Source organism: Sporisorium graminicola, chromosome SGRAM_15 (assembly GCF_005498985.1).
Source record: "Sporisorium graminicola strain CBS 10092 chromosome SGRAM_15, whole genome shotgun sequence".
NCBI classification, from domain to species: Eukaryota; Fungi; Basidiomycota; class Ustilaginomycetes; order Ustilaginales; family Ustilaginaceae; genus Sporisorium; species Sporisorium graminicola.
In genome coordinates, this window is record NC_043725.1 from 285,518 (window position 1) to 310,047 (window position 24,530).

Below are 24,530 nucleotides of genomic sequence, written 5' to 3' on the forward strand. Positions count from 1 at the left end.
GTCCGGTCTGTCCGCTGTCAAGATGAGAAAAGACTTCGTTGACTTCCCCTCGCTGCACCCTCTCGTTGCCACGCCATAACCCCTCGCCCCTCCAACAGGCTCGCCCGAGTTCCGGCCCAGGATCGGCTTCGCTAGTGATAGATGAGCACAAGACTTAGCATACCCACCCTTCTGGACCTCGACGAGTCTCGTGAAACTCAACGTTTGAGCTCTCATTCACAGTTTCACCTAGAGATCAGCTGACGGTGCTTTCGTACCTTGTAATGTTACTGCACAACAGATCGCTATTCCTGCATGTGTGTGTCGTATGTCATGTGTTGCGTACCGCAGCGTTGCTCGCTGCCGCTGGAGCGCCTGGCGGGCCGACGGTTCTGCCATTCGCAGCATGTGCCACTTCGTTAGGCCTCTTGATGCCCCGAAGTGTATTGCCTGGAACGAACCCGTGATTCACTGGTTCGCCGTATGCGCTTCCGGTCACCGCAACACTCTCTGCTGCACCTTCGACGCCACCGCCCAAACCGCTCAGTGTGGTCGACGGCCTCCGTCGAGAAGGCGGATTCATGCCAGCAGTGCGAGAACCGCCAGCACTTACCGAGGCAGCCGACAGAGACGTCGTGCCGTTACGCATCAGATTGGCGCCGCTCGTGGATCCACCTGATCCTGTTGCCAAAGATGCTCCACCGTTCTTCAAAGCCCCTCGTGTCGATGCTGCTGGCGCTACCGATTGCTGCTGCTGCTGCGGTAGCGGCGGGGGAGAGATGAAGCGACCGACGCTTCCGGCTCGACGCGGCGCCATCGCCGCTTCCACCTTGACTTGCTTGACGGGGCTCGTCGAGCGGCGCATCTCGACCGCCTTTACTTTTTCCCGCTTGACTTGCAAAGCGTTCTCGCTGCTAGTGAACGCGACTCCGCTGTCATCCGCGCCATTGTAATGCAAGGCGCTGCTCGCGTCGCCTGAATCGTCCTGCTCCGCCGAAGGATGCTGACGTTGAGCCTCGTCGATCTCCATCTCGAGTGCATGCGAAGCCGCTTCCGCGTCGCCCATTGACGTCTCGTCGTACCCAGCAAGCACTTCGCTGAGACCATCGTCGAACGAGTCCGAGCCAAAGTCGACTTCAGCCGCTGCTGCAGAGAGGGTTCTCTTTTGCGCCCCGTCGACTGTCGTTACGATCTGATGCGATTCTGCTACTGGTTCAGCTCTGCGCGCTTCGGCTTGCTGACGTTCGAGGTACGCCTGCCGAGCCAGCATAGATCGCTGCTGACGTTCTGACACTTCGTCTTTGGAAGTATCGTCTGCGCTTCTCCTCTCCATGTTGTTCTGGCGCTCATTTCCGGACGAGTCAGTGCTGCCTGCGTTGAACGAGACGCTGTTTGTCGCCGATGAGGCCTGCTGCTGAGGAGCTCCTGTGGATGGCAAGGCACGTGTCGGCGCTTTGGCGTCAGTACCAGTCGTTGCCGGCTGTGCTGCTCGCGAAGCTAGCTGCGGCACTGGCGGGTTCGAAGCATTGCTGCTTGGTGGTTGCTGCTGCGGATGCGCTCGCGTTCCGGTTGCGTGCAGTGGCAATGGTTGTGGTGGCTGCGGCTGTGGCGCTGGTGGCGCAGGAGGTCTCAATTCTGGCCTGCGATGCAGCTCCGAGGCATCAAACTTGGGCGGTGGATTGCTCACTTTGAGCGCATTGGCCGAGTACTGATGGTCGTAGGTGCAGTTTCCGAGCAGCTTGCCGAAATTCTTGAGTGTTCGTTTGGTTGCATCGGTGACAGCCTCCTTCTTTCCCTTTTCGAGTGCGGCGTGCTTCTGCCTGGCATTCTCGGCGCTGCCATAGCCAATGTCCTCGTGAAAAGCACCGTCGCGTAGGGTAACGCGCACGACGCAGCTGACGCCCGCATTGAAGCGCGTGCCGTCGGGCGAGCAATCGAGAAAGTCGACGTCGAGACGCACAATGGTGGTGGACCATCCGTTGAAGCCAAACACCTCATTGGCCAGATCGACGAGCTTCCAGCCTTCGATGTAGGTGAGCTTCTTTCCACCTCCCGGTCCCGGCCGTTGCGAAAGGTATTCGGGCCCCAACCTCTGGTTCAGTTTGGCTTGCAGGGTGGCGATGCGAGATGCGCTATCCTGGGTGAGTCCGCCGACGCCGTTGAGCGTCTGTGCACCCCATCCTCCTGGATAGTCGTACTGCGTGAGTGCACGAGGTTGGTAGCCGTTGACATGAGAGCTGACCCTTGATGGGCCCGCTTCGTTAGGATGTGCGTGCTCCGATGGTGATGTTGTTGCGTTGGCGGGCGCAGCGGAGTAGCCGGCGTCCCAGTCTGCAAAATTGGTCATCTCGCTGGTGGGAGCAAATGCGTCGCAGTGAAGGATCGAAGTGGCAGCTGCTCCACCAGCGCCGCCGAAGGGGCCAGGTTTGGACGCGCCGAAAGGATGCTCGGATGGGTAGGCTGGCGCGAGCTGTTGCTGGTCGTCTTGCTGCTTTTCGAACTCTGCGATGAGTTTGGCCGAATGAGCTGCGGCCGGGTTCATGGATGCGCGGCAAGCGTACAGCGATTGAGGTATGGGATGGGAACGGTCGCTTGAATGCAAGCAAGCGGTGCGACAGGGCGTGCCGGCGCGACGTTGATACGCGACTCTATCGTGTTATTCGAATTGAGTCATCGGAGAGGCGGTGGTCGAGGGTGATGGCGTTGTTCAGAAAGTAGAAGGTCGGTGGCAATTCACATTGAGAACTCAGCAAAGCGAAATGGGGAAGCTTCGCACTGTCGTCGTCTCCTGCGCAGCAGCTCAGCTGCAGTGAGCTCCGTCGGCCGTAGATCGGGAAAGCTGCCGCAGCTATAGGTGTGACCGTGTGTGAAGTTAGATTCTTAAAGTTTGACTGAGCCACGGCCCTAACATTTCTCTTTCGGCGGGCGTGTGGAGTAGTGTGATGAGCCGATCATTTTGGTGGACCAGGCCGCGACGTGTCAGCCTCAGCAAAGGAAAATCCTAAGAAAAAAGAGGGCAAAAATCCGCCTTTTTTATCCAGTGTGGGCTCCTGCTGGCGAATGGCGCGTAGTGTCGCAAAGACGCGTAAATGGCTCACGAGCGACACGTGATTCAGGTCCTTTTTGGCCTGGATTCACCATCGTAAGCTCGGGAATTGCTACTCTTTTGTACAGCGGCCTGTGGTCGATCACCTTGCTCGAGCAGCTGATGCGCTATGCGGACACTGTGACGATGATCTGGTGCTCAGGTCCACGCGCATTGGAGAAGAGAGTTGAAGGGTTCGAGCCTGACGGAACAGCGAAAACATAGGATGCGACGAGAGAGCTTTTGCATCGGGCCCAGTTCCTTGACTGAGAAGATGGAACTCGGCTGGTTTGCAGGAAGGAGAAAATAGGTATCTTCACTGCACCGACGGAGCTTAGACGTGGATCTGAGATCTTTGAAAGAAGGAAGTGTGGCGGAAGGATAAGTACGCCGAGGGCGATTGGCCTGAGATGCGGTATAATGCGCTTGTGCTGCCCAAAGCCGTTCGTCATCTGTTCAACAATTGACCTCCGCTGGGCTATTCACTTGTATCGGCAGTTCAATCCGCCGCCAGCGCGATTGCAAGCTTCCGAACTGCAACGAGGAGTTCAATCTCTCAACCCAAGCTTCTCCTTTGACAGGCATGCTCTGATTCGTGTGTCAAACAGCCTTGTGCATTTTGTAAGCCAATCAAGTCCACCGGGCAACACCGGAAGAGGCTAAAGCCATTGCACCATTGGGAAGACTGAAATTGGCGGACTTTGGACAGAGACGGGCAAAGAATGAGTGTCGACAACGCCACCCAAGCAAGGGGGAACCACAGCCAAGAGAAGGCCAAGGCCAAGCGACTCGGCGGACAGCAGCAGCTTTGCGGGGTTGTACGCCTCCGCCGATAGAAGCCTAGCTCTGTTTGACACGTTTGGCAGCGCAGGCATCTCTCACGGAGCTTGTCCTGCCGGCTGAAACAGACCGTGCGGGATTTGGCTGCGTCGCGTTGATCTGCGTGCGCGGGCAAGGGCGAGTGGCGAGCTCAGAGAGAAACCTCCTTGCGCCGCCATCTGAAAGGGCGCGCCCGCCGTCTGGAACGCCTCCTCTACTCGGCAACTCGAGCCTCTCTTTGTCGTCTTACACATACGCGCGCGCAAAATGCGTGCAGACAGGACCGTGCTTTGCCACAGCTTGCGTTCACAGTCAGAACGTCCGAGATGGACAGCTGGGTCAAGGCGAGACCGAAGCAGCTGTTCTGCCGGCTCGAGAGGAAGCGAACGGATTCGCCGAAACGATTTCCCAGGATCTTCAGGTTACAGTTTATCCTTTATTTTAATTTTAGAAATTTTAGAAGTCGAAGCCAAGCCAGCGCGGGACGCAAAACGAGGCTGAAAGGGCTGGAACACAAGAAACGCAGGGCCAGGACGACACGCAGGTTTGATCGACGTTGCCAAAGTCGATCAGGGCCCGGAGCGCTTGTGTGCCAGTTGGCACGTTGCACGTCTTGGTCACAGCCAGGCCGGCAAAGCGACTGGTACACCGGGTTTGGTTGGTGTGCAAGAAGTGTTCTTTTGCCGGAATGATTTGCGTCTCGGTTGGGGCGCGGTGCGCTCGTGTCTCAGGCGAGTTTTGTGCATTCGAGCTGCTCGTGTGCCTTGCTTTGACTCTGCGCTGTTGTCCGCTTTTCGCGCTGTTGTTGTTCGCGTGTCCCCGAAATGAGGCGAAAAAGGCGACAACCAAAGAAAAGAAGGTCACACCCTCCAAAAAATTCACGAGCAAGCGCACTGGTAAAGGCCGGTCTGCATCGAGGGCGCCAGCATAGAGCAAACAGGACAGGCTGCAGCGACGATGAGAGCGGCCAAGGTGGACGGGTAAGGCACCAACTGCGCTGGAGGCAGTCGACGCCTCTGCTGCAAGAAGAGAACGGAGAGCTCAAGTGCACACAATGACTTGGGTGTCTGCGTACAAGGTCTCACACACAACCGTGTTTCAGAACTGCTTCGTACAGCACAGCGCATGTCGACTAGGATCCGTTGACAGGGTAAAGTTAGGCTTCGAGCTGTTTGTCTGCTTGCTCCTTGCGTCCGAAAGTACTTGCTCGGTGGTCGACTACGGCTGGATGCACCGAACTTTTCCTCTGGACGAGGGAGACAGGCCCGTCGTCTGCATTCAGCACGCAACACAGCGGATCTTTTATTGTCCCTCTTCTCAAAGCTTTCACGTATGTCGTCGAGGCACGCGCAAGTACAGAGAAGAGAGAGAGTAAGAGACGTCAAACTACTCCGAGCTCTTGTTCCGAGAGAAGAGGGAGTCAGAGGCGCCCTCGGACTCGATGCCACAACTTAGGAACCGCTGCTGCCGCCCCCGCTGCTTGCTTGCAAAACACATTTGTTTCCTCGCGCCTTTTCGCCAGCTCTGTTTTTCTTTTTGGCAGTTTGCAAGTCCGACTAGAGATCCCCCTTCACGCCCGTCTGCCCGCTCTTCGCGCCTTCGTTGCCAGTTCCGACGATAGAAACAGCCAGTAGTTAGCCACCCATTCCGCGCGCCGCCCCTTCTTTTTCAATTTTCGATTTTCTCCTCACAATGCCAACACGCAACGCAAATGCATAGCACACGCAACACGCACTCCTGCCTCCAACACACACACACACACACACACACACACACACACACACACACACACACACACACACACACACACACACACCCTTTCAAAAGCCCACTCTCTGGCACACACGCACGCACGCAGACTTAGACACGCACACACGCTTGCCTGCCATCACTAGCAGTGCTCTCCCGCCCCTTACTCGCCAGCATCCTCGCTCATCGTCCCTTCCTGCCTCCTCCTCTCGTCTCCTTGCACACTTGAACCATCGCCACCACCGCCTCGTTCGCCCGCTCGACGTTCCAAGTTGATCACGCCACCGATCCGCACCGGACAGGACAGGACTGGAAAGAACGAGTCTCGATTCCGTTGGACTTGAAACGATACGACACGTCGACTGCCATTCATCGGTCACCTTCCATATCCTCCTCATCATCCTGCCTTTGTTCATTCGTACCATCCTCAAGCGTACTCGTCCTTTCTCTTTCTTCTCTTGGCAACACTGCGCTTCCTATTCTGTCCTCATCAGAATCGACCCTGGGTCCTCATTCTTTCGGATCGCCTCGATCTTCATACGGACACCTTCTACCGTGGCTGAGATCTCTTCGACTCTTTGCGTTACACGCTGTCACCTCGCCTCGTCTTGCATCTCGACCTAGTTTCATGTTGACTTCCAGCAGCTTGCTCGCATTCGATCCTTCAGTCTCCTCTCTCTAGGCCAACCCACCGCCATTGTTATCTCAGCCTCAGGCCTCATCTGGAGATCACCACCCTCCCTTTTCGGCCAGTCCACGCGCAACGAACCGGTTGCTGGCAGCGTCTGACATACCATCCGGTCAATCATTGGCGGCAACTCGCATCTGACCCTCTCTAGACGTCGCGCCGCTTCCTTGCGCTTTCCGCCAGCATGTCGTCGCAATCGCACCAACCCTCGCCGCCTGCCTCTCCAGGCTCGGGCATTCGCCATCAACCCACCGCTCCCTCCAGCGCGTACGAGGCCAACTCGATGCGCTCGCCCGGGTACCCATCGCCCCCTGCATCACCGCCTCAGATCGTGCATGACGATTCGACCTCCTCGACGCGCAAGGTGTCAGGCTCGGCCGTGCCTGCTTCTGTTTCGCGTACCGCGTCCACCTCATCGCGCAACGCCTACGCCAACCAGCCCGCAGCAGGATACACAAGCATGACCAGTGCAGGTGCTGCCATGCAGCAACAGCCTTCCTCTTCCTCGTCGGCCGGTTTCGCCCAGCACCCGCCCAGCAAGCTTGCTACAGGCGGTCAGTCGCACTCCCACAGGCCCGTCTCGGCCATGCCCACGCCCACCGAGCATTCCACCTCGGCTTCGCGTGCTGCTTCTTCTGCTTCCTCAGGCGCATCCAACGTATTCGCCAGCATGAATGCCAACTACACTGAACGCAGAGCCAGCGCTCACCCCACCATGTCCAGCAGCCACCACGGCTCTTCGGCACCCGCTTCCTCGATCGACCCCACAACCAGCCAGGCCATCTCCTCGGGCATTCCCATCACCTCTCCGGCCGCCCTTTCCTACTTTGCTGCCCATCCGCGTCGCCAGCAAGTCCACTTTGGCAACTACCTCTTGCTCCAAACCCTCGGCGAAGGCGAGTTTGGCAAAGTGAAGCTCGGCGTTCACAAGGAGTGGGGCGAGGAGGTCGCGGTCAAGCTCATCAAGCGCGACAAGGTCGCCACCGAGGCTGCACCTCTCAACCTCGACGACACCGCCAACAAGGACCCCGCAAAGATGACCAAGGTCGAGCGCGAGATCCAAGTTCTCAAGGACGTCCGTCATCCCAACATCGTGCGTCTCTACGAAGTGATCGAGTCGGATCGCTACATTGGCATCGTCCTCGAGTACGCCTCGGGCGGCGAGCTCTTCGACCACATCCTTGCTCACAAATACCTCAAGGAGGAGCACGCCTGCCGTCTCTTTGCCCAGCTCATCTCGGGTGTCTCGTACCTTCACCAGAAAAAGATTGTCCATCGCGACCTCAAGCTCGAAAATCTACTTCTCGACCGCAACCGCAACGTAATTATCACGGACTTTGGCTTCGCCAACAATTTCGAGGACAAACGCGATGACCTCATGGCCACCAGCTGCGGTTCTCCCTGCTACGCTGCTCCTGAGCTCGTGGTCCAAGACGGTCTGTACGCCGGCTCAGCTGTTGACGTGTGGTCGTGTGGTGTGATTCTCTACGCCATGCTCGCCGGATACCTCCCTTTCGACGACGACCCGGCCAACCCGGACGGAGACAACATCAACCTGCTCTACAAGTACATTCTGGCTACTCCCCTGTCCTTCCCCGAGTACATCACTGCCCAGCCGCGCGACCTGCTCTCCAAGATGCTCGTCCCCGACCCGACGCGACGTGCCACGCTGGAGCAAGTCATGCAGCACAGCTGGCTGCGCAACTACCGCGAGCTCTTCAAGTTTTCCGTCGACGACCTCGAGCGAGCTGCCATGGAGCAGCAGACGAAGAAGCGCCAGATGTATCGCCAGCAGATGCTCTACCAGCAGCAGCTGCAAGAGCAGCAGCGTCGCCAGCACATGGAGCGCAGCCAGTCGGTTCGTCAAAACGTATCGCACCTGCCCGTCGGCACCGCATTCACTACCAATACGGCCGTCCCCGCCAACGCCAGTGCGGCTGCTCATCGACAGACGCTGCCTGTCAGCGCCACCGTGCCCAATCGTCTCTACGAGCCTGTCGGCAGCGCGAGCCGCGGGGCTGAGTCTGGCACGACCGCTTCGCACTTCACAGCCGCGCCCACCCACACGGCTCCAGCTGCTGTTGCTTCGAGTGCTGTACTGGAGCCTACCGCGGTGCCGCTGCCCCGCGCCACTACACACAGCAATGTCGCTGGCGTTGGTACTGTTTCTCTGGTGGATCCAGTCACGGCGCTTGGCAATGCTCGTGGCGAGCCGCGTACACGTCTCGACGACGGCGCCAACGCTGCTCTTCCCGCATCACGCGATTCCGAAGAGCGCAAATCGGCTGCCCAAAAGGTGCAGCGTCACACCATCCAGCTCGAGTACGGCGGCGAGGAGGCCAACCGCAAGGAGTCTGCCTCGACTGCGACCACTTCGCCGCCCGGCTCCCGTCAAGCTTCACAGGCGTACCGCAAGGTCAGCGCAAGCAGCACCGGCTCGAGGGCCACCGAGAGCGAGCGGGCACGCGCTGCAGCCGAAAAGCTGGCTGCCGCCGCCGTGCCACCTTCTGTTCTGCAGCCAGTGCCTGTCCAGGTTCCGGCCACAGCCGCTGTCGTCCCTGATAGTGAAAAGGCTATCGCCACCAAAGCGGAGCCGGAGAAACGCAGCGCTCCCGACATGATGCGTAACGTTTCTGCTAGCTCTGCGTCGCGCGTCTCGGTGCCACCCGTTATCTTGGAGCAGAATCAGGTACCCGCTTCCGCCAATCGCACCACGCCGCCTTCTTCGGGCGCCAGGGTCCGCGTTCCGAGCTCGGCCAGTGTCCACGGCCGACAGAACCTCGATGGTACTCGCATTCCCTCTGGCACTAGCCAACGCGTCGTCTCCAGCCAGAGTAGCAACGCTGGCGAAGCTGTCGGATTCCCGTCAGGTGCCGACTCCATCGAGCGCGCCGGCATGCCCTTGGTGGATAGCTCTGCCAGCCGCAGCAATGCCTCTCGTCCTGCCAACAGCGCCGGTGATGCTTCAGCTGCCTCCAGCCGTCCTCCCTCGGCTACTCGACCTTTCGCTACCGACAAGGCAACTGCTGCAGCGACGCGCCATCGCAAGGGCATGTCGACCGACAAATTTTTCCTCTCGCGCCTCTTGGGCTCCAACGGCGCAAACCAGACCAACGGTACCAGCACCACCAGTGAAAGGGCTTCTGCCAACGACGTGGAGGCTGCAGCCGACAAGAGCAAGAGGAGCAGCGTGTCGCGAACTGCTCTGGACCGCGCGCCCAGCTCTGGTGCTGCTACCAGGAGCAGCCGACGCAAGGCCATGAGTCTTGTGGTTGGCCGCGCTGCTGGAGACGCATCGCCTGCTGCCGCTGATCGTGCTCGCGCCCTTGAAAGCAACGTACCACACTCTGCCACCGAAGCATCGTTTCCTTTGCACACGTCATCGCGCAGGAAGGAGAATGCGTCCAACTCGTCTGAGCAGCGCGGCGCCGCCGCCGCCGCACAGAAGCAGCGTAAGGGGTCAGCCGGTTTCGAAGGTTCCGGCAGCCAGGCGCCGAGTTCTCGACCTGTCACTGGCAGCTCGCGTCCGCAGCCCTTGCAGCCGTCGCTTCAGCAACAGCAACAGCACGATAAGACGTTCTACGACGGATCGACCATCGCAAGCACGTCGACTACCGGTCCCTCGAGTAATGCTGCAAAGAAGGTCATGGACTGGTTCCGAAAGAAGAGTCTTTCACGCGGTGCTTTCAACGAACAGCCACCGCTTGGCCCCTTCCAGAGATTGCCCGCCTCCGCACATATCAACGGTACAGCGTCCAAGACCCCCTCGGTGATCGTGACGAGCGCTCAGAACGGTACCAGCCGTCATGCTGAAGCACAAACGGGCAGTGGCGAAGGAGCCAGCGGTGCTTCGTCGGTGCCCTCTTCGCGATCCGCCTCGGGAACGCACAGCGAGACGAGCGAAGCCACTGAGCTGACCCAGCTCACCAACATGAGCGACGCTTCTCACACGGAAAGCGACGGCCTCAAGTCGAGTGCATCGACCGTCCAGCAGCAAGCTACGCCCAAGGCCTCGCTCTCTGCTGTGTCCAATGTTTCCAACGCGTCTGGTGCCGACCCTTCGCAACGAGTCCAGCAGCAGCAAAAGTCGCAACAGTCGCAACAGCGTTCGCGCGCAGCAGCAGCGGCCACTCCGGTCAAAAGCTCAAACGCCCCTTTCAACGAGGCTCGATTGCGCTACCACCTCGGTGCTGTGGACCAGTCGGCCCTGACCTCTCGATCGCCCATCGACGTGCTCAAAGAGGTGCAACGCGTGCTGTACGAGATGGGCATCGACACGCGCAACGAGAAGGACGAAGACTTCAAGTTGGAATGCGTGCGTCGCAAGCGGGCCAAAACGCTGATGAGCGCCACGCAGGGCATCGGCATGAGCATTCGCAGTTCGGTCTTCCCACCAACGCAGGCCGACGTCGAGCGATCTTCGCGCATGAGCCACCGCGATTCTCTGACGCCGAGTGCCAGCACGCCCGGTGGAGGATCGCTGCGCAGCTTCCTCAAGCGTGGATCGCTGCAACCGGGCGCCACCAGTCCCAAAATGGGCTCGTCAACGGCGCTGCCTTCTTCATCGACGGTGGCCAGCAACTTGGTGGTGCAGGACGAGAACCAGCCTCCTCCTTTGTATGGCGATGCGTCGGTCGATGGGGGGCAGGAGATCCGGTTTTCGGTTGAAGTGACGCGCATCAAGAACCTGCCGGGTTTGTACAGCTTGGACATTCGCAGGATGAAGGGCAACCTGTGGGCGTACAAGTTTGTCTATCAGGCTCTACTCGATCGGTGTCACCTCGGAAGCAGTGTTGCTGCCTGAGTTGCCTGCCACCACACACACACACTCCCTCTCTTTGTTTCGAATGCATCTCTATCTCTTTATGCACCGCTAGCATTTCCACTTTGTTTCATCCACGCCGGTCGTGCTTCTTCTCGACGCGCTTTCTTTCATGCATGCTCTACATACCCCCGCACTCATTCTTGACGTACAAGTATACACGTACACAATCACAGTTTCGGATCTCTGGCGTTATTCCATCGAGGGCGCCCGTGGTTTGGCATTCGGTCACAGGGAACGGCTATGGACTGCGGCAAAGTGAGAGCGACGTGAGAACACGGGGGGTATACGAAGGAGCGATTCGAACTGGGAACAGATCAACAAACAACACACGATGAATCATCCTTTCCGCTCTTGTCCTCTTTACGCGTCGACTCGAGACGGTGGAGCATCTGTCTGACACCATCGAGCGAGGTAGCTGCGGTTCCCTCGTCCCAATTGACGACGAGCGGCCCATCTTTGATCTTGGGCATGCCGCTAATGCCCTTGCCCTCCTCGGCGCTCAGATGCTGTGCCAGCGCCTTCTTGCGCCTCTGATGCTCGTTCAGGTCGAATCCACTGCTTGTATAGTTGGCTTCCTTCTTGGATGCAGCGTCGGGGTCGGTGTCGGCGGCGAGGTAGTCGACGATGCTGCGCAGCTGGTCGGGTGTCGGGGGGTTGGCGCGACGGTCGACGACTTCGAGCTGGATGAGGGGGGAACGAGGGGGATCCGAGGCGGCTTGACGCAGGTAGGCGTTGGCGTCAGCTCCGGCGCCGTTGGCTTCGATCACGCAGGACTCGCCGTGCGAACCTCCGGTGCCGCTGGAGGAGGTGGATGCTTGGGAAGGCGTGGGATGGTGCGGATTGCTGTTGTACGACGAGAGGAGCTGGAGTACCTGTTTGGAGGTTGACGAGCTCGCGTCGTGGCTGTGGCGCAGAGTAAGGCGAGGGGATGAATGCGGAGAGGGGCCAGGTGAGTGGAAGCATGGCGAGGCAGAGGGGACGGGGCAGGGCGAACTTACAAGAGCGTGATGATGGACGGTCCCTTGTGGAAGCGAATCGACATTGTTGAGCGACTGACCAAGAATGTGAATGAGATCAGGTGTGGGTGGTGTGTGTCGATTGGTAGCCTCGCTGTTGATGGGTGGCCGTGATGAAGCATGAAGAGCAACACTTTCCGAGCGAAATGTGGAGGGCTCAGTTTGAGCGCAAATAGCCGAAGAAGCGTCTGTTCTGTTCTGAATCCTTCTCACTCGATGCATATCCGGCTTCCCTTCCTCTCCCTCTCCCTTCTCCCTTCTCCCTTCTCCCTCTCTTCTACTACCTCTATTGATACCACAAAGAGCATGCACATGGACCGAGCTGCCAACGGGGCCACAACCTCCAAGCACGACCAGCAGCCGCTTTCTAGAACTCACACCAACACCAACACCAACACAAACACTCCGCACGCACAAGCACCCCTTCTGCGCCTGCCCACCGATGTCTGGCTGCACATCTTTGCTCATCTCCTCCCACGGCCCGCATCCACGCTAACAGCGCTCAGTACAGCATGTAAGCACACCCACCAGCTGGTTGATGATTACGGATGGAAAGGCCTGCTCGGCCACGAATACGCCAGAGTACAGCTGGGCCGGCTCGATGCGTCGTATAAATCCTACGTCCGTGCTACCCGCAAGCGCAGGGCGATCGTCAGGTCCAAGTGGTGGTTCGCATGCCGATATGCCTCCTTGCTCAATCGGTGCTGGTCAGAAGTGACGCTGCGAACAGGCGCTGTGGAGATCCCCGTTGGAGAGCGCAAAAAGCAGCACGCACAAGGGAGGGCCAGACGCTTTGGCGGCGATTTTGCGATTCCCGCCCTGACAGTGGGGTCGAGGTGGCTCATAGTCGGTGCACGGTCTGAGCTGTTCGTGTATCAAGCTGCAGCAGCGGCGCAACAACTGGTATCGAGAATCAGGCTCGACAGTCGATCAGGCGGCACCACAGCAGCGACAGCAGGTCTACAGGACGATCCCTGGCAGGACGTTACCGCCTTGGAAGCTGTGGATACTGAAGCAAGCGTGGTGGTCGTAGGGTATGCAGATGGTTGTGTGCAGCTGATCACCCTGCAATCAAAAAGCGAGGGAGTTGCGGCCGAAGTGGTGCGCCATTTCCCCGCGTCAAGGCGGCAAGAGGTGGCGGGTATCTCAATACAGAGCTGCAACGCTTCGAGTTCAAACCAAGTGGCGAATGAAGATCTGTTGGTAGCGTCGCTGTCCAAACGTGGATGTTTGCGGATACATCGTGTCACACCACCGCGTGACTCCGACTCGGAAGGGCGTGGAGAGGAGTGGAGCTGGCAGATCGACTCGGAAGGTACCGCCGTTGTAGCGGACCAGTACCATATCGCTGACGAAGACTCGGGCGCAAGCACACCACGAACATTCCGCAGCGCCGCGTTCAACAATGCGCCCGTAGTAGCGCTTGACGCTGTGTCGTCAATGTCTGCCACGCGGGCGTGGTCTGTCCTTCTCGGAAGCTGTGCCGATGTTCGCAAGCCGTCGAGGAAAGAGAATCGGTGGGTAGCGGTAGGTATCACGGCCGAACACGCTGTGTACATATATCCAGTCGCACGGCAGGATGGCGCATTGCGGTTGAAAGAACCATTTTTCGTGGCGTCGAAGGGTCAGAGGACGTCGGTGTACGCTATGGCTACTCCACCGGCGGCGTCTAGCTTGCCATCGTTCCTGCTCTTCGTCGGGTTTTATGACGGAGTGGTGCGGGTGTACGACACGCGGCAATTGCAGAGCGCGTCCCCCCGCGACGACGACGACGACGACGACGACGACGATGACGACACTCATGACCAGCAACATAGTACCAACGGCAGACATCGACGTCAGCGCGTCAGGAGGGAGCTCGACCCGATTGCCATTTTCAGAGAGGACTACGACACGGACGCAGTGTACAGCATATCTTTCGGCGGTCCTCGCGCCGACTTCCTGGTCATAGGCGGCTCGAGACATGCCAAGGTTCGCATCTTTGATGTATCCAGCTTGGCGGGCTACGATGTGCCGCTGTTGTCTGCGCCCGCTGCAGAAGGGGCGCAGAAAAAGGCGCGCGATTGGACCGCTTTCGCCCTGCCGCGCACAGACAGCCCGCTCTACGGCGTCGTGGGCGAAGCGGATCGCATTGTCGGTGTCACAGACCGCAGACTGTGGTGGTTCGACTTTGGTGCGGCTATCCTTGACGGCGCACAGCTTGGCGATGCAAAGGTGGCCTACTTCAGACACACCGATGGCGAGCTGTGCTACTCGACCCCTCTTCACTCGCCATAACACTCGCCCCTCCCGGCGCACGCAGACGGCCCCACACTTCAAAAAGCATTGTATGATCAGCAGCAACAGTCATATGTACAAACAACTAGGCTCCTCTCCGCGGGATCGCCCCATTCAATTGTTCTTCTTGCCCGCCCGCGGTTCCTCTCGAATCGTCAACCAGATTGCGCTGAACACCAAAAATCCAGCCACCGTGCTGAACGCCCCTGTGATGTACGGCCAACTCGAGCTCAAGAACCTCGGATACTCGTCGTGGTTGAACGGCCTCACAGGCGCAGTGTCTTTGGCCTCGACGAACGTCAACCCGGCTCGCTTGAAGTTGAGATGGAACGTGAACACGCCGTGACGATCGGGCACCTGGAAGGTGGTTTCGAAGCGCGTGAATGCTTTGCTCTCTCCGGCGGCGGTGGCGGAGGACGGGGAGATGTGGGTGAAGTTGCCCGCGTCGACGGGGGTGAGATGCGCGGTGATGTATGGGTCGAGCATGTTGAACGACACTTGGAGGTCGAGGGTCTGGTCAGCAGGGATCCATCCGAGCTTCGGATGGTGCTGCACCATATCTACGCTGTAGTGCACATGGTCCTTGATGCGGTACATCTTGTTGCCCGCTTCGGTCTCTTCGTAGTCTTCGCGTGTATCCGTCGGATCAGACTTGACGCGGTGGTGGTGGGTAGCAACCACTTTCAACACCGACTTCTCCTGGAATGTCCAGCTCGTCAAATCGCTTGCTACGAGCTTGTTGACAGCTCCTGAGTCCGTGTCGGCGAGGAATGCGTCCGAGAGCAGATCCGTCGAACCGAGGAACACGGCTCGAGCGCTGTTGGATGCCAACTGGAACCCAGAGACGAGCGAGACAATCGAATTGCCCGAAGCAGATGTGGAGATGCCGGCAACGAGCTCCTTGCGCGTCTCGAGTGCGTCGAGGCTCTGACGGTTCTTGGCGACCCAGCCGTTCTTGCCGAGCTTGCTGGACGACTTGCTCTTGATCACAGTAGGCACAGCGCGGGGGGTCGAGAGTACCTCGGAAGTCTGGGTTTCGCCATCGACGATCTTGGTCGTGGTGACAGTCACGGGCGCAGGGGTGGAGTACGACGTAGATTCGGAGACTGCATCCTGCTCCTTGACGAGGGAGGGCACTTCGGAAGAGTAGCTGGTGGAGGGTGGGAGGATGAGTGGGAAGGCAAGCGGGTTGGCGCCGACGCGGTGTGCAATGCCCCGGTAGAGCAGTGGAGCTTCTTTGGCCGCACGCAGTGTCTCTTCAGAAAACACATTGGGATTCTGCACCAGACCACCGGCACTGAGACCAGCAGTAGCTGCGCTCTTATTTCCGCCGACAAGCACTGCGGTGTGGTTGCCAGCGTCGTGCTTGCTGCTGTACCGGAAGTGGTCGACGAGCGCACTTGCCTTCTCCTCAAACTCCAGCGAGAACTCGCGAGCAAAGTCACGGTGCATTTCACTGACGTTCGAGTCCAAGCCAACAATCATATTGCCTCCGATCTTGAGGTATTCTACGAGCTGTTGCGGCGAGATGTCGGCAGCCAACGACTTGCTCGAGGGAGAAAGAAGGACGAGATGGTCGTACGAAAGCACATCGTGTTGGACAAGTTGCGGCTTGACATCGCGAGGAGCCTTAAAGTCAATTTGGTAGCCTCTGGAGGTCAAGGAAGCGAAGAAGGTGGAGTAAGCCTGCTTTGAAGCCTGATCAATGACGACGAGGACACGGTTGCCTGTTGCTGAGGGCAAGGCAGACGCCAGTGTGGAGAGCAGGGCCAGACAGAGCACCGCTAGCAGCGACGAGGTGAAGAGCGTGTTCCGCAACATCTTGAGGAGTAACTCTACTAGGTCGTTCGAGGCAAGCGATCAAGGTCAAGGTGTGGCTGAGGATAAGAAGGAGAAGGAGAAGGAGAAGGAGAAGGAGAAGGAGAAAACGTCTGTGCGCGTCTTCCAAAGGCTCCAGCTCAGCCGCAAGATGCCGCTCTTCTTCCACTCGCCCGAGACTGCTTTTGGTGAAGAACGGCTTAACAAACCCAATAATTTGCCAAAACTTCAAAGGAAGGTCGAATTGGCCGGACTCAGCTTTCTCCACTCTTTGTCGCTGCTTGTTCGTTACTTTTCAACCATCATCCAAGGCAACACGCCTTGAGACCATCCACATCGGCCGACATGTCAACCTTGGCAGAACGCTTGGGTTCGGGCTCAACCTCGGCCTCAGGCTCCGGCTCCGGCTCAGGTCCGTCGACTAACGAACACCTTGACCGCGAACAAGAACTGCGCTCACGTCTTCTGGCTTCCAAGCAAAGGCAACGACGCACCGATGACGATGAGGACGACGGCAGCAAGCAATCAAATTCCAACGACGACACTCTCGCACACAGGCTAGGCCAGCGTCGCTCTCGTTCTAGATCACCGCAGCATCGAGCACAACGCAGCTCGAGCCCCAGGCAGCGACGCGGATCGCCATCCTACGACAACAACGAGCCATCCACATCGTCATCCGACATGCCGCCCCCACCACGACCGTTCACTCATCCAGATCGACGTCCACCTAGACCGCAGGCTGATCGATGGGTACCGCCGCCCCGTGATGATTCGCGCGAAGACCGACCAGCTCGCTCCTACGACCACCGTGATGGCAGCGATAGAAGAGACAGGAGAGACGACGACTCGCGTGCAGGTTGGGGCCCCTCACGTTCCGGAAGCGGAGGTCCAAATCGTGGCCGCTATTTTGACCCTGCGGAAGATCGAAATGGAGGAAGCAACGGGAGCAATGGCTCGTCCGAATACGGCGCTGCCCAGTGGAAGAGGCTTCCTCGTGATCCTTACACATCGTCCATGTCAACAGGCGCCAGCAATGGAGGTGGAGGGGACAGCGGTTTCTTCAGCTCTCGCAACGAACAGCGCAAAAACTCTTCGATTTCCATCTGGCCTCCGAGTCCACCGCATCCAACACTCGACAGCGACGAGGAACGCGAAAAGCGAAAGAAGCGTCATCGCGACAGCAGCAGCAGGCACAAGGATAGAGACGGGCACGACAGGAAGCGCAGCAGCAGCGACAAGCATCACTCATCCTCCTCTCGAAGTCATCGCCACCATTCTAGCTCCAGCAGACATCATCGCTCCAGCAGGACCAAGGATGATTATGATGACGAAGACGACAACGACAAGAAGCGTCGCTCGCGATCGTCGAGGTCATCTCGTCATGATGCGGAGCAGGACAGGAGCAAGCGCTCGAAACGGTCGCGGTCTGCGGTCTCGGGTGGGGATGGCTCGGATGGGTCTGACTCCGAGACGGACTCTGAACCCGATGTAGACACGTCTCGACGCCATAGGAGTCATCACAGATCCAGCCGGTCGAGCGGTCACCGTCAACGAGATTCAGAAAAGCGACACAGGAGCAGCCGTCATCGCTCTGAATCACAACCTCACACTGATTCCGAAGCAGAACCAAAAAACTCTGCCGCGACTCGCCGCGACTCGACTCCATCCGATGCGGACTCCGACGTCGAGGTTGGCCCTTCGCTGCCAGCCGTCACCGCCGATGGCAAGCCGATCGACCCTCGTGCTTACGGTGGCGCGCTGCTGCCGGGAGAAGGTTCGGCCATGGCATCGTACGTCCAGGACGGCAAACGCATCCCTCGCCGAGGAGAAATCGGCCTAACATCCGACCAGATCGAAGCGTACGAAAAGGCAGGCTACGTCATGAGCGGCAGTCGACACCACCGCATGAACGCAGTCAGAATGCGCAAGGAAAACCAGGTCATCTCGGCGGAAGAGAAGCGGACCATGTTACGGTTGCAGGCCGAGGAGAAGGCGAAAAAGGAAAGAGAGATTGTTTCGCAGTTCAAAGAGTTGGTCGATACCTTGCAGCCTGGCGACGCGAGGTGAACGGGGATCAACTCAGATATACATGGATGGATGGAAGTATGGATTGTTGTATTTTAAGCAATGGTATTCTGAATTAGATGCCATGCCAAGCAAGAGCTAGCTCAACCTGTGCAGTTGTTGAATCATCTGTGAGGGTGTGAACGCTGGAACAGGTCACCACCTGCGACTGATCGAGCAGCGATTCGGACGCCGTTGCGAACAGCCGCTTGAGCACCGTGAGTGCCTCCGTGTCCCTTGTCGTAGCAGGATGAAACAGTTGTGTTGCGTACGAGGTGTCGACGCACGTGCGGATTGACTCTGCGAAGGCGCCTTTGGACTCGGCGTCTGCTTCCGTGGGCGAAGGGAGACGACGCAGCGTGAGGATGCCGAATGCGCTCGAGGCGGAGGGCGAGGTGGTGAAGGTGTGTACGAGTTCGAACGGCGTGATGGTGGTAGAGAAGCGGTGGACGCGAACGTCGGATGCGTCGCTGTCGGGTTCGATGGCGTCGTCGCCGCCATCGTCGTCGGCTTGGCTAGTGGCATGTGTTTCGGCGGTAATGGGTGGAGGGACTCGACCGGTGTGTGCGGTGACCTGCCACTCGATAGCTGCGCTTCTCGGCAGATGACCATTGGGGAGCACGACGAACAGCATCGGCGGCAGCGTGGTCCCATCTGAATTCGTCTGGCCTAGCCAATTCTCCTCCTCTCCCTCCCCCTCTTCCTCCTCGTCGTTCCCCTCCAGTCCACCACTCTGACACATCCACGCCAGCCTCGCAATCCCCACCGACTCCACCCGGTCTACCCAACACACCCCACCCTCGACCCACCCCTTCTCCACAGCCCTCCCGCCCATGTCGTTCATCGTCGCGGTCCAAATCCTCCTCGCATGCTGCACACTCAACGCCGCCTGCACCGCCTCCTCCTGCGGTAACACCAGATCCGGCGGACTCAGCCCGATCTGCCCGGCAATCCAACACTTTTGCGCCTGCACCAAGCTCTGCGAGTACGGCCCAATGTTGGCGGGCGCCCAGAACGAGCGCCCCTGCACGTGGAGGGCGCGCCTGTCAAACCACGGGGTGCTGGACGTGTCGTCGAAGGCAACCGCATTGAGGACGAGGTCGCAGTGCGGAGGGAGGGAGGCGAGGGCAACGCAGGCGCGAGTGGGTGGCGAGACGCCAAAGAGCGTCCGGTAAACAGCGTTGATGCGCGTGAAGAGCGTTTGCGTGCGCAGGAAGAGGTTGATGTGTAAGATGTGTTCCAGGCCTAGGTTGCTGGTTGTGGAGAGGAGGTGCTGGATTGTGTCGAAGGCGTTTCGGACTTGGTCTTCGGGTGTTGTTGCAGAGGACGAGGGAGAGAGGCCCGTGATGTTGGAGAGGACGAGGTAGCGTCCTTTGCGGCGTATCGATGGGACCGGGAATCCGACGCTAGCATAGTCGATTTGCAAGCTGTTGACACCTTCTGACAAGTCTGCTTCTCCCTTCGCTGTCCCCGCTCCGCTTTGCACGGCTTTCAACGTCCTCCTCCCCAGACCATCCAGCAGCGGAGGCGTCCTTGCGCACCCCTCGCGCTCCTGCTCCCGACCTTTGTCCACCAGCTTAGCATTCCTCAAGCGCAAATAGCTCACACTGCCAAACCCACTATCGGAATGCACTACCGTCTCTGTCTCCCCAACCTCGATCCGCTTCTTGAACAACGGCGAGTCGATCGTCAGCGTTTCGTACTCTCCACCCTCGCCGCACACATGCGCGCCGTACATGGCCGAGAGCCTCTCGAGCTTTCCCTGCATCTGGCCCAGAGTCTTCCCCAGATCGCGCTCGTCCAGCCCAATTCCTGCGACCTTGATGAGGATCGACACGAGGCCGGCATCGAGCATCTCTGCGTACAGCTCGGACTGCGAGCGCTGCCAAAGGAAAGTGAGCGGTACGAGGTTGACGTCGGGGCGCAGGGCGACGTGCTCGACACGCACGCGCTGGTAGTTGGACAGGATCGCGCCGACGGACACAGCCTCGACGTCCGGATGGGCCACCTTGACGTCCATGAGCAGGTGGTAGAGGTCTTCCGTCTCGTCTTTCTGTGAAGTGCCAGGGGTGGAAGAAGAGGAGGAGGAGCTCGAGCATGCTGCCGCTGCTGCTGCTGCTGTGCGGGAGCCGTACTCGGAGCGCTGGTTGATGGCTGTCCCACTGATCTCTCGTCGATAGAGTGGGAGCTGCATCGCTTTGGCCACGAGATGCACGGCATCGTGCCCGACGGTCTGGTACATGTACGAGTCGAGCTCGTCCTTGGATCCGGGTGGGGCCAAGGTGGCTAGGGCTACGAGCTCGTGTCCTTGCTGAACACAGTGGATGAGGTTGTAGCATGAGTCCTTTCCACCGCTGAGCAGGCCTACTACCTTCATTGTTGTAGCAGCAAATGCCGTCCAGGCGGGTTAGGAAGGTGGTAGTAGGGCGGTGAGAAGAGTCCAGGGAAGACAGGTCGAGCAAGAACGGCCCAAAAAAAGTGTCATTAGCAATGATTACATGATCCATTTTTCGAGTTGAGAATTTCTCCACTTTCTTCTCAGGCTTGTCTTGCTCCGGCTTTGCCCTTCTTACTCGATTCAGCTTACCACACCATACCCTCACGACAGAGATCAGGAAAGCAATGCTGAGAAGATCTCTCAGCGTCGCTGGCCCTTCGGCTGGGGCCTGGGCGTCCACCTCGACACTACGTGGCGCCACTGCTGCTGCCTCTGCTCGTTCTCAGTTCTGCTTTCCTTCGTCAGAGGCCTCCTCGTCCCGATCCAACCCTTTGATACGCAGCTTTTTCAGCTCACTGCCCAGTTCAAGAGACCGATATGACAGCGGCTTCACTTCGCGTCCGGCGAAAGCAGAGTCTAAATCTGGCTACACGGCTAGATGGGGTGGCTCTGGCTCCAGCTCGCGCAACAACAACGATCGAAGGGGCAAGGGTGGCAAGGACAGTCGGTTCAAAGGGAGGTTTCAGGGCAAGAACCGGAATCAGATCAAGGATGTCGATTTCTCCGTACCAGATCCGCCAACAGGTCAGGAGGTGGCACGGAAGCTCGTAGAGAGGTTGACGGCTATGGCTAGGGACTCGGAGCTGCCTCCTCAGCTGGTTGCGTACGGTATCAAGGACGGACCTGCCCAATTGCTACTCCAGTCTTGTCTAAACAGTGCTGATGTTGGAGGAGACCAGAGACCGATATCGAAACGGGGTGCGTCCAATTCAAAACGAGGGGATAATGCGGCAACAGCCATCGAGCTCTTTCGAACATGGTCCGAGCAAGCCAAGGACGCGATTCCAGACCTAGCCGTCCTGCACGATACAGGAAGACCCACTCAGGCAGAAGCATTTTCGTACCTTTCCGACGCGGTCTCCTCTTACAGCATCGAAGGGGAGGAGTGCCTCGGACGGTTCTGCGTCTCGGCCTTCCTCGACTGGGTCGATCGCAGCTTCGAAGCTCTGTACGCTTCATCAAAGTCGAACGCCTGGCCCACCGCAGCAGAAGCAGCTGAGGTCTCTCTCGCACGCTCCCAGCTATCACTTCTACGTTCGTGTATGGATCTCCGCTTCCCCGTGCAACAGTATCCCCGCGCTCGAACGCTGATCCGCAACATCCACCTGCACGTCGGTCCGACCAACTCGGGCAAAACACACGGTGCGCTCGTGGCACTCTCCAAGGCACGCACGGGCATCTTTGCCGGACCTCTCCGCTTGCTTGCACACGAAGTATGGGATCGATTCAACAGCGGCACCGTCTCGCCAGGCGTAGCTGCACGCGCGTGTAACTTGGTGACAGGCGAAGAGAAGCGCACCGTGGACCCGCTCGCAGGATTGACGAGCTGCACCGTCGAGATGGTCTCCACCACGCGCGCTGTGGATGTAGGCGTTATCGACGAGATCCAGATGATAGGCGATGCGCAGCGTGGCTATGCCTGGACCAACGCCGTGCTCGGACTCCCCGCCAAAGAGCTGCATCTGTGCGGAGAGGCGTCCGTAATCCCCCTGATCGAAAACATCGCCAAAGCATGTGGCGATCATCTCACTGTACACCGATACGACCGCCTCACGCCGCTCAGCGTCGCCGACGAAAGCCTGCACGACGATCTGCGCAAGATCGAACGGGGAGACTGCATCGTCGCGTTTTCGCGCTCGGGTATCTTTGCGCTCAAGCGCGATATCGAGAGTAAGACGGGTCTGCGGTGTGCTGTAGCCTACGGAGCGCTGCCGCCAGAGACCAAGGCGGAGCAGGCCAAGCTGTTCAATGCGGGCAAGCTTGATGTGATGGTGGCGAGCGATGCGATTGGGATGGGTCTCAATCTGCGCATCAAGCGCGTGGTGTTTGACACTCTCACCAAGTGGAACGGTAAGGAAGAGGTGGTGCTGTCTGCGAGCCAGATCAAGCAGATTGCGGGGCGAGCGGGTCGATACGGCACGCAGGACAAAGACACCAAAAAGGCGGATCTTGGAGGGGTGGTGACGACACGCCACGAACACGAGCTCGAGATCCTGCGTGCTGCACTGGCGTCACCCCTGCTTCCGATCACACGCGCGTCGATCCAGCCATCATCGGAAACGCTCAGCCAGCTCAGCGCGATGCTGCCCGGCAAAGGCGGCAGGAGCAGCGGGGTGCGGACGCTGTCGCAGATCTTCGCGGACGTCTCGCTGCTCTCGCGAATCGATTCGAACCACTACTTTTTGTCCGACTTCAGCCAGCAGCTGACGATCTCGCCGCTCATCGAGACGGCCTCGAGCGGCATGCTGACTGTTAGCGAGAGGGAGACGTTCTCGAATGCACCGGCGAATACACGCGACGAGCGTGTTGTGGCCTTTCTGTGCAACGGCGTGCGCCAGTTCAGCCGCGGTGGGCTTGTCGAGTTCGACGAAGCTGCCAAGGACCTGGCGATGCTCGAAGTCGAGGCGGACGTGGTCGCGCTCATGCAGCAGGCGATCGACGCACGCAACGCGCAACCCTCCGCACGCAGGCAGGCGAACGACCAAGACGCCCTGCCACTCTTTGCCTTCCTCAACGTTAGCAGCGACTCGGTTCCCGTCGGCGGCAGCTCCACGCATCCCCTCATCAACATCACAACGCTGCTGATGCTCGAATCGCTGCACAGGTGCTTCACGCTGTACCTGTGGTTGAGCTTCCGTTTCCCGTTGGCGTTTTGCTACAGGGCCGAGGTGGACAGGCGCAAGAAGGTGGCCGAGGAGGCGATTGACTTTGTTCTGCAGGGGATCCGGTTTGGCAGGGCCAAGCGACTGCAGGCATTGGGGAGGACGGGCAAGCAGGGGCGTGGGAAGGGCGAGACGAAGGCGTCAGCGTCGGCTGTGTGATGCTGGAATCTCACAATTTAGTTCTGCTTCCACCTTTGTGTGTGACGAGGGCCAACGGGAGCGGATAGTTTGGGTTTTGATGCAAGTGTGCGTTGGAAGCGGATCGTTGAGTTGTCGAGCGAGATGCATGAGCAGTGTGTCGCGGGGTGTGACAGCGAAGCGGGTCATGCACTGCAATGCGATGCGATGCACAGCCTGGAGATCACGTTGCCGCGCCTTGCCCGCACGGCGTGGTTCGATCGGAAAGATCCTCGTTGCTCGTGGTGGCAGGATCCACGTTTACCCCCCACTGTGAGCGCAAGCGTCCGGACCCCAGTTCAAGGTGCTGGTCGAGGTCTAGGACGGGAAGACACGGTCCGGAGGTGGTTCGGAGAGTTCCGGAATACCGGTCTCTCACACCTTTGCATGGGAACAAGTTTGCGGATTGACCATCAGAGCAAGGGTCACAGGTGACATATCGCTCAGCACCTTCACACGCGAGAGAAAGCGCAATGACTTGGCACTAGCGCTAGGTGCCCACGTCGCAGTTTCCACATGCTGCTCGAACGCCGTCATTGACCATGCCCGTTCGCGTGGGACTCTACTTGCGTGGGAAAGACTGCGAGAAGGTCGGAATCATGCCATTCAAAGCTCAGCTGTTGCCGAGAAGGGGAAAGCCCAGCATAGGCGAGTGGGTCGGGGTTCAAGAGGCGAGATGGTTAGTGTCTATCTTGGCAGGCAATTTCGCGAAGCCGAGCCTGCACCGAGAGAGGATGGGGGGCACGCACCGGGGACCAGCCAGCCACGTTTCTGCAGAACAGAAGCAGCGTGGGTTCGGACTCCTTCCAGAGAGCATGCGGGAAGCCTATTTTTAGGCGATGTGGGATCGAGATGGCGCTGCCCGCCCACATT

At 58.9% G+C, this 24,530-nt stretch overlaps 8 protein-coding genes across 8 annotated transcripts; 4 read left to right on the plus strand and 4 right to left on the minus strand.

Annotated features, from left to right (window-relative positions):
• Positions 1–310: 310 nt before the first annotated feature.
• On the minus strand, positions 311–2,521 carry EX895_002537 (uncharacterized protein; the record flags this gene model as incomplete). The annotated part of the gene is made up of 1 exon (XM_029883135.1): positions 311–2,521. One exon carries the CDS (start codon positions 2,519–2,521, stop codon positions 311–313), a length of 2,211 nt encoding a protein of 736 aa, XP_029740533.1.
• A 3,983-nt stretch (positions 2,522–6,504) lies between these two features.
• On the plus strand, positions 6,505–11,124 carry EX895_002538 (uncharacterized protein; the record flags this gene model as incomplete). Its single annotated transcript, XM_029883136.1, has 1 exon — positions 6,505–11,124. One exon carries the CDS (start codon positions 6,505–6,507, stop codon positions 11,122–11,124), a length of 4,620 nt encoding a protein of 1,539 aa, XP_029740534.1.
• A 335-nt stretch (positions 11,125–11,459) lies between these two features.
• Positions 11,460–12,187, minus strand: EX895_002539 (uncharacterized protein; the record flags this gene model as incomplete). Its single annotated transcript, XM_029883137.1, has 2 exons — positions 11,460–12,048; positions 12,144–12,187. 2 exons carry the CDS (start codon positions 12,185–12,187, stop codon positions 11,460–11,462), a joined length of 633 nt encoding a protein of 210 aa, XP_029740535.1.
• A 286-nt stretch (positions 12,188–12,473) lies between these two features.
• Positions 12,474–14,438, plus strand: EX895_002540 (uncharacterized protein; the record flags this gene model as incomplete). The annotated part of the gene is made up of 1 exon (XM_029883138.1): positions 12,474–14,438. One exon carries the CDS (start codon positions 12,474–12,476, stop codon positions 14,436–14,438), a length of 1,965 nt encoding a protein of 654 aa, XP_029740536.1.
• Positions 14,439–14,552: 114 nt separating this feature from the next.
• EX895_002541 (uncharacterized protein) lies at positions 14,553–16,259 on the minus strand (the record flags this gene model as incomplete). The annotated part of the gene is made up of 1 exon (XM_029883139.1): positions 14,553–16,259. The coding sequence occupies one exon, from the start codon at positions 16,257–16,259 to the stop codon at positions 14,553–14,555; it is 1,707 nt and encodes a 568-aa protein (XP_029740537.1).
• Positions 16,260–16,601: 342 nt separating this feature from the next.
• EX895_002542 (uncharacterized protein) lies at positions 16,602–18,323 on the plus strand (the record flags this gene model as incomplete). Its single annotated transcript, XM_029883140.1, has 1 exon — positions 16,602–18,323. One exon carries the CDS (start codon positions 16,602–16,604, stop codon positions 18,321–18,323), a length of 1,722 nt encoding a protein of 573 aa, XP_029740538.1.
• A 73-nt stretch (positions 18,324–18,396) lies between these two features.
• EX895_002543 (uncharacterized protein) lies at positions 18,397–20,697 on the minus strand (the record flags this gene model as incomplete). The annotated part of the gene is made up of 1 exon (XM_029883141.1): positions 18,397–20,697. One exon carries the CDS (start codon positions 20,695–20,697, stop codon positions 18,397–18,399), a length of 2,301 nt encoding a protein of 766 aa, XP_029740539.1.
• A 245-nt stretch (positions 20,698–20,942) lies between these two features.
• EX895_002544 (uncharacterized protein) lies at positions 20,943–23,639 on the plus strand (the record flags this gene model as incomplete). The annotated part of the gene is made up of 1 exon (XM_029883142.1): positions 20,943–23,639. The coding sequence occupies one exon, from the start codon at positions 20,943–20,945 to the stop codon at positions 23,637–23,639; it is 2,697 nt and encodes an 898-aa protein (XP_029740540.1).
• Positions 23,640–24,530: the final 891 nt, after the last annotated feature.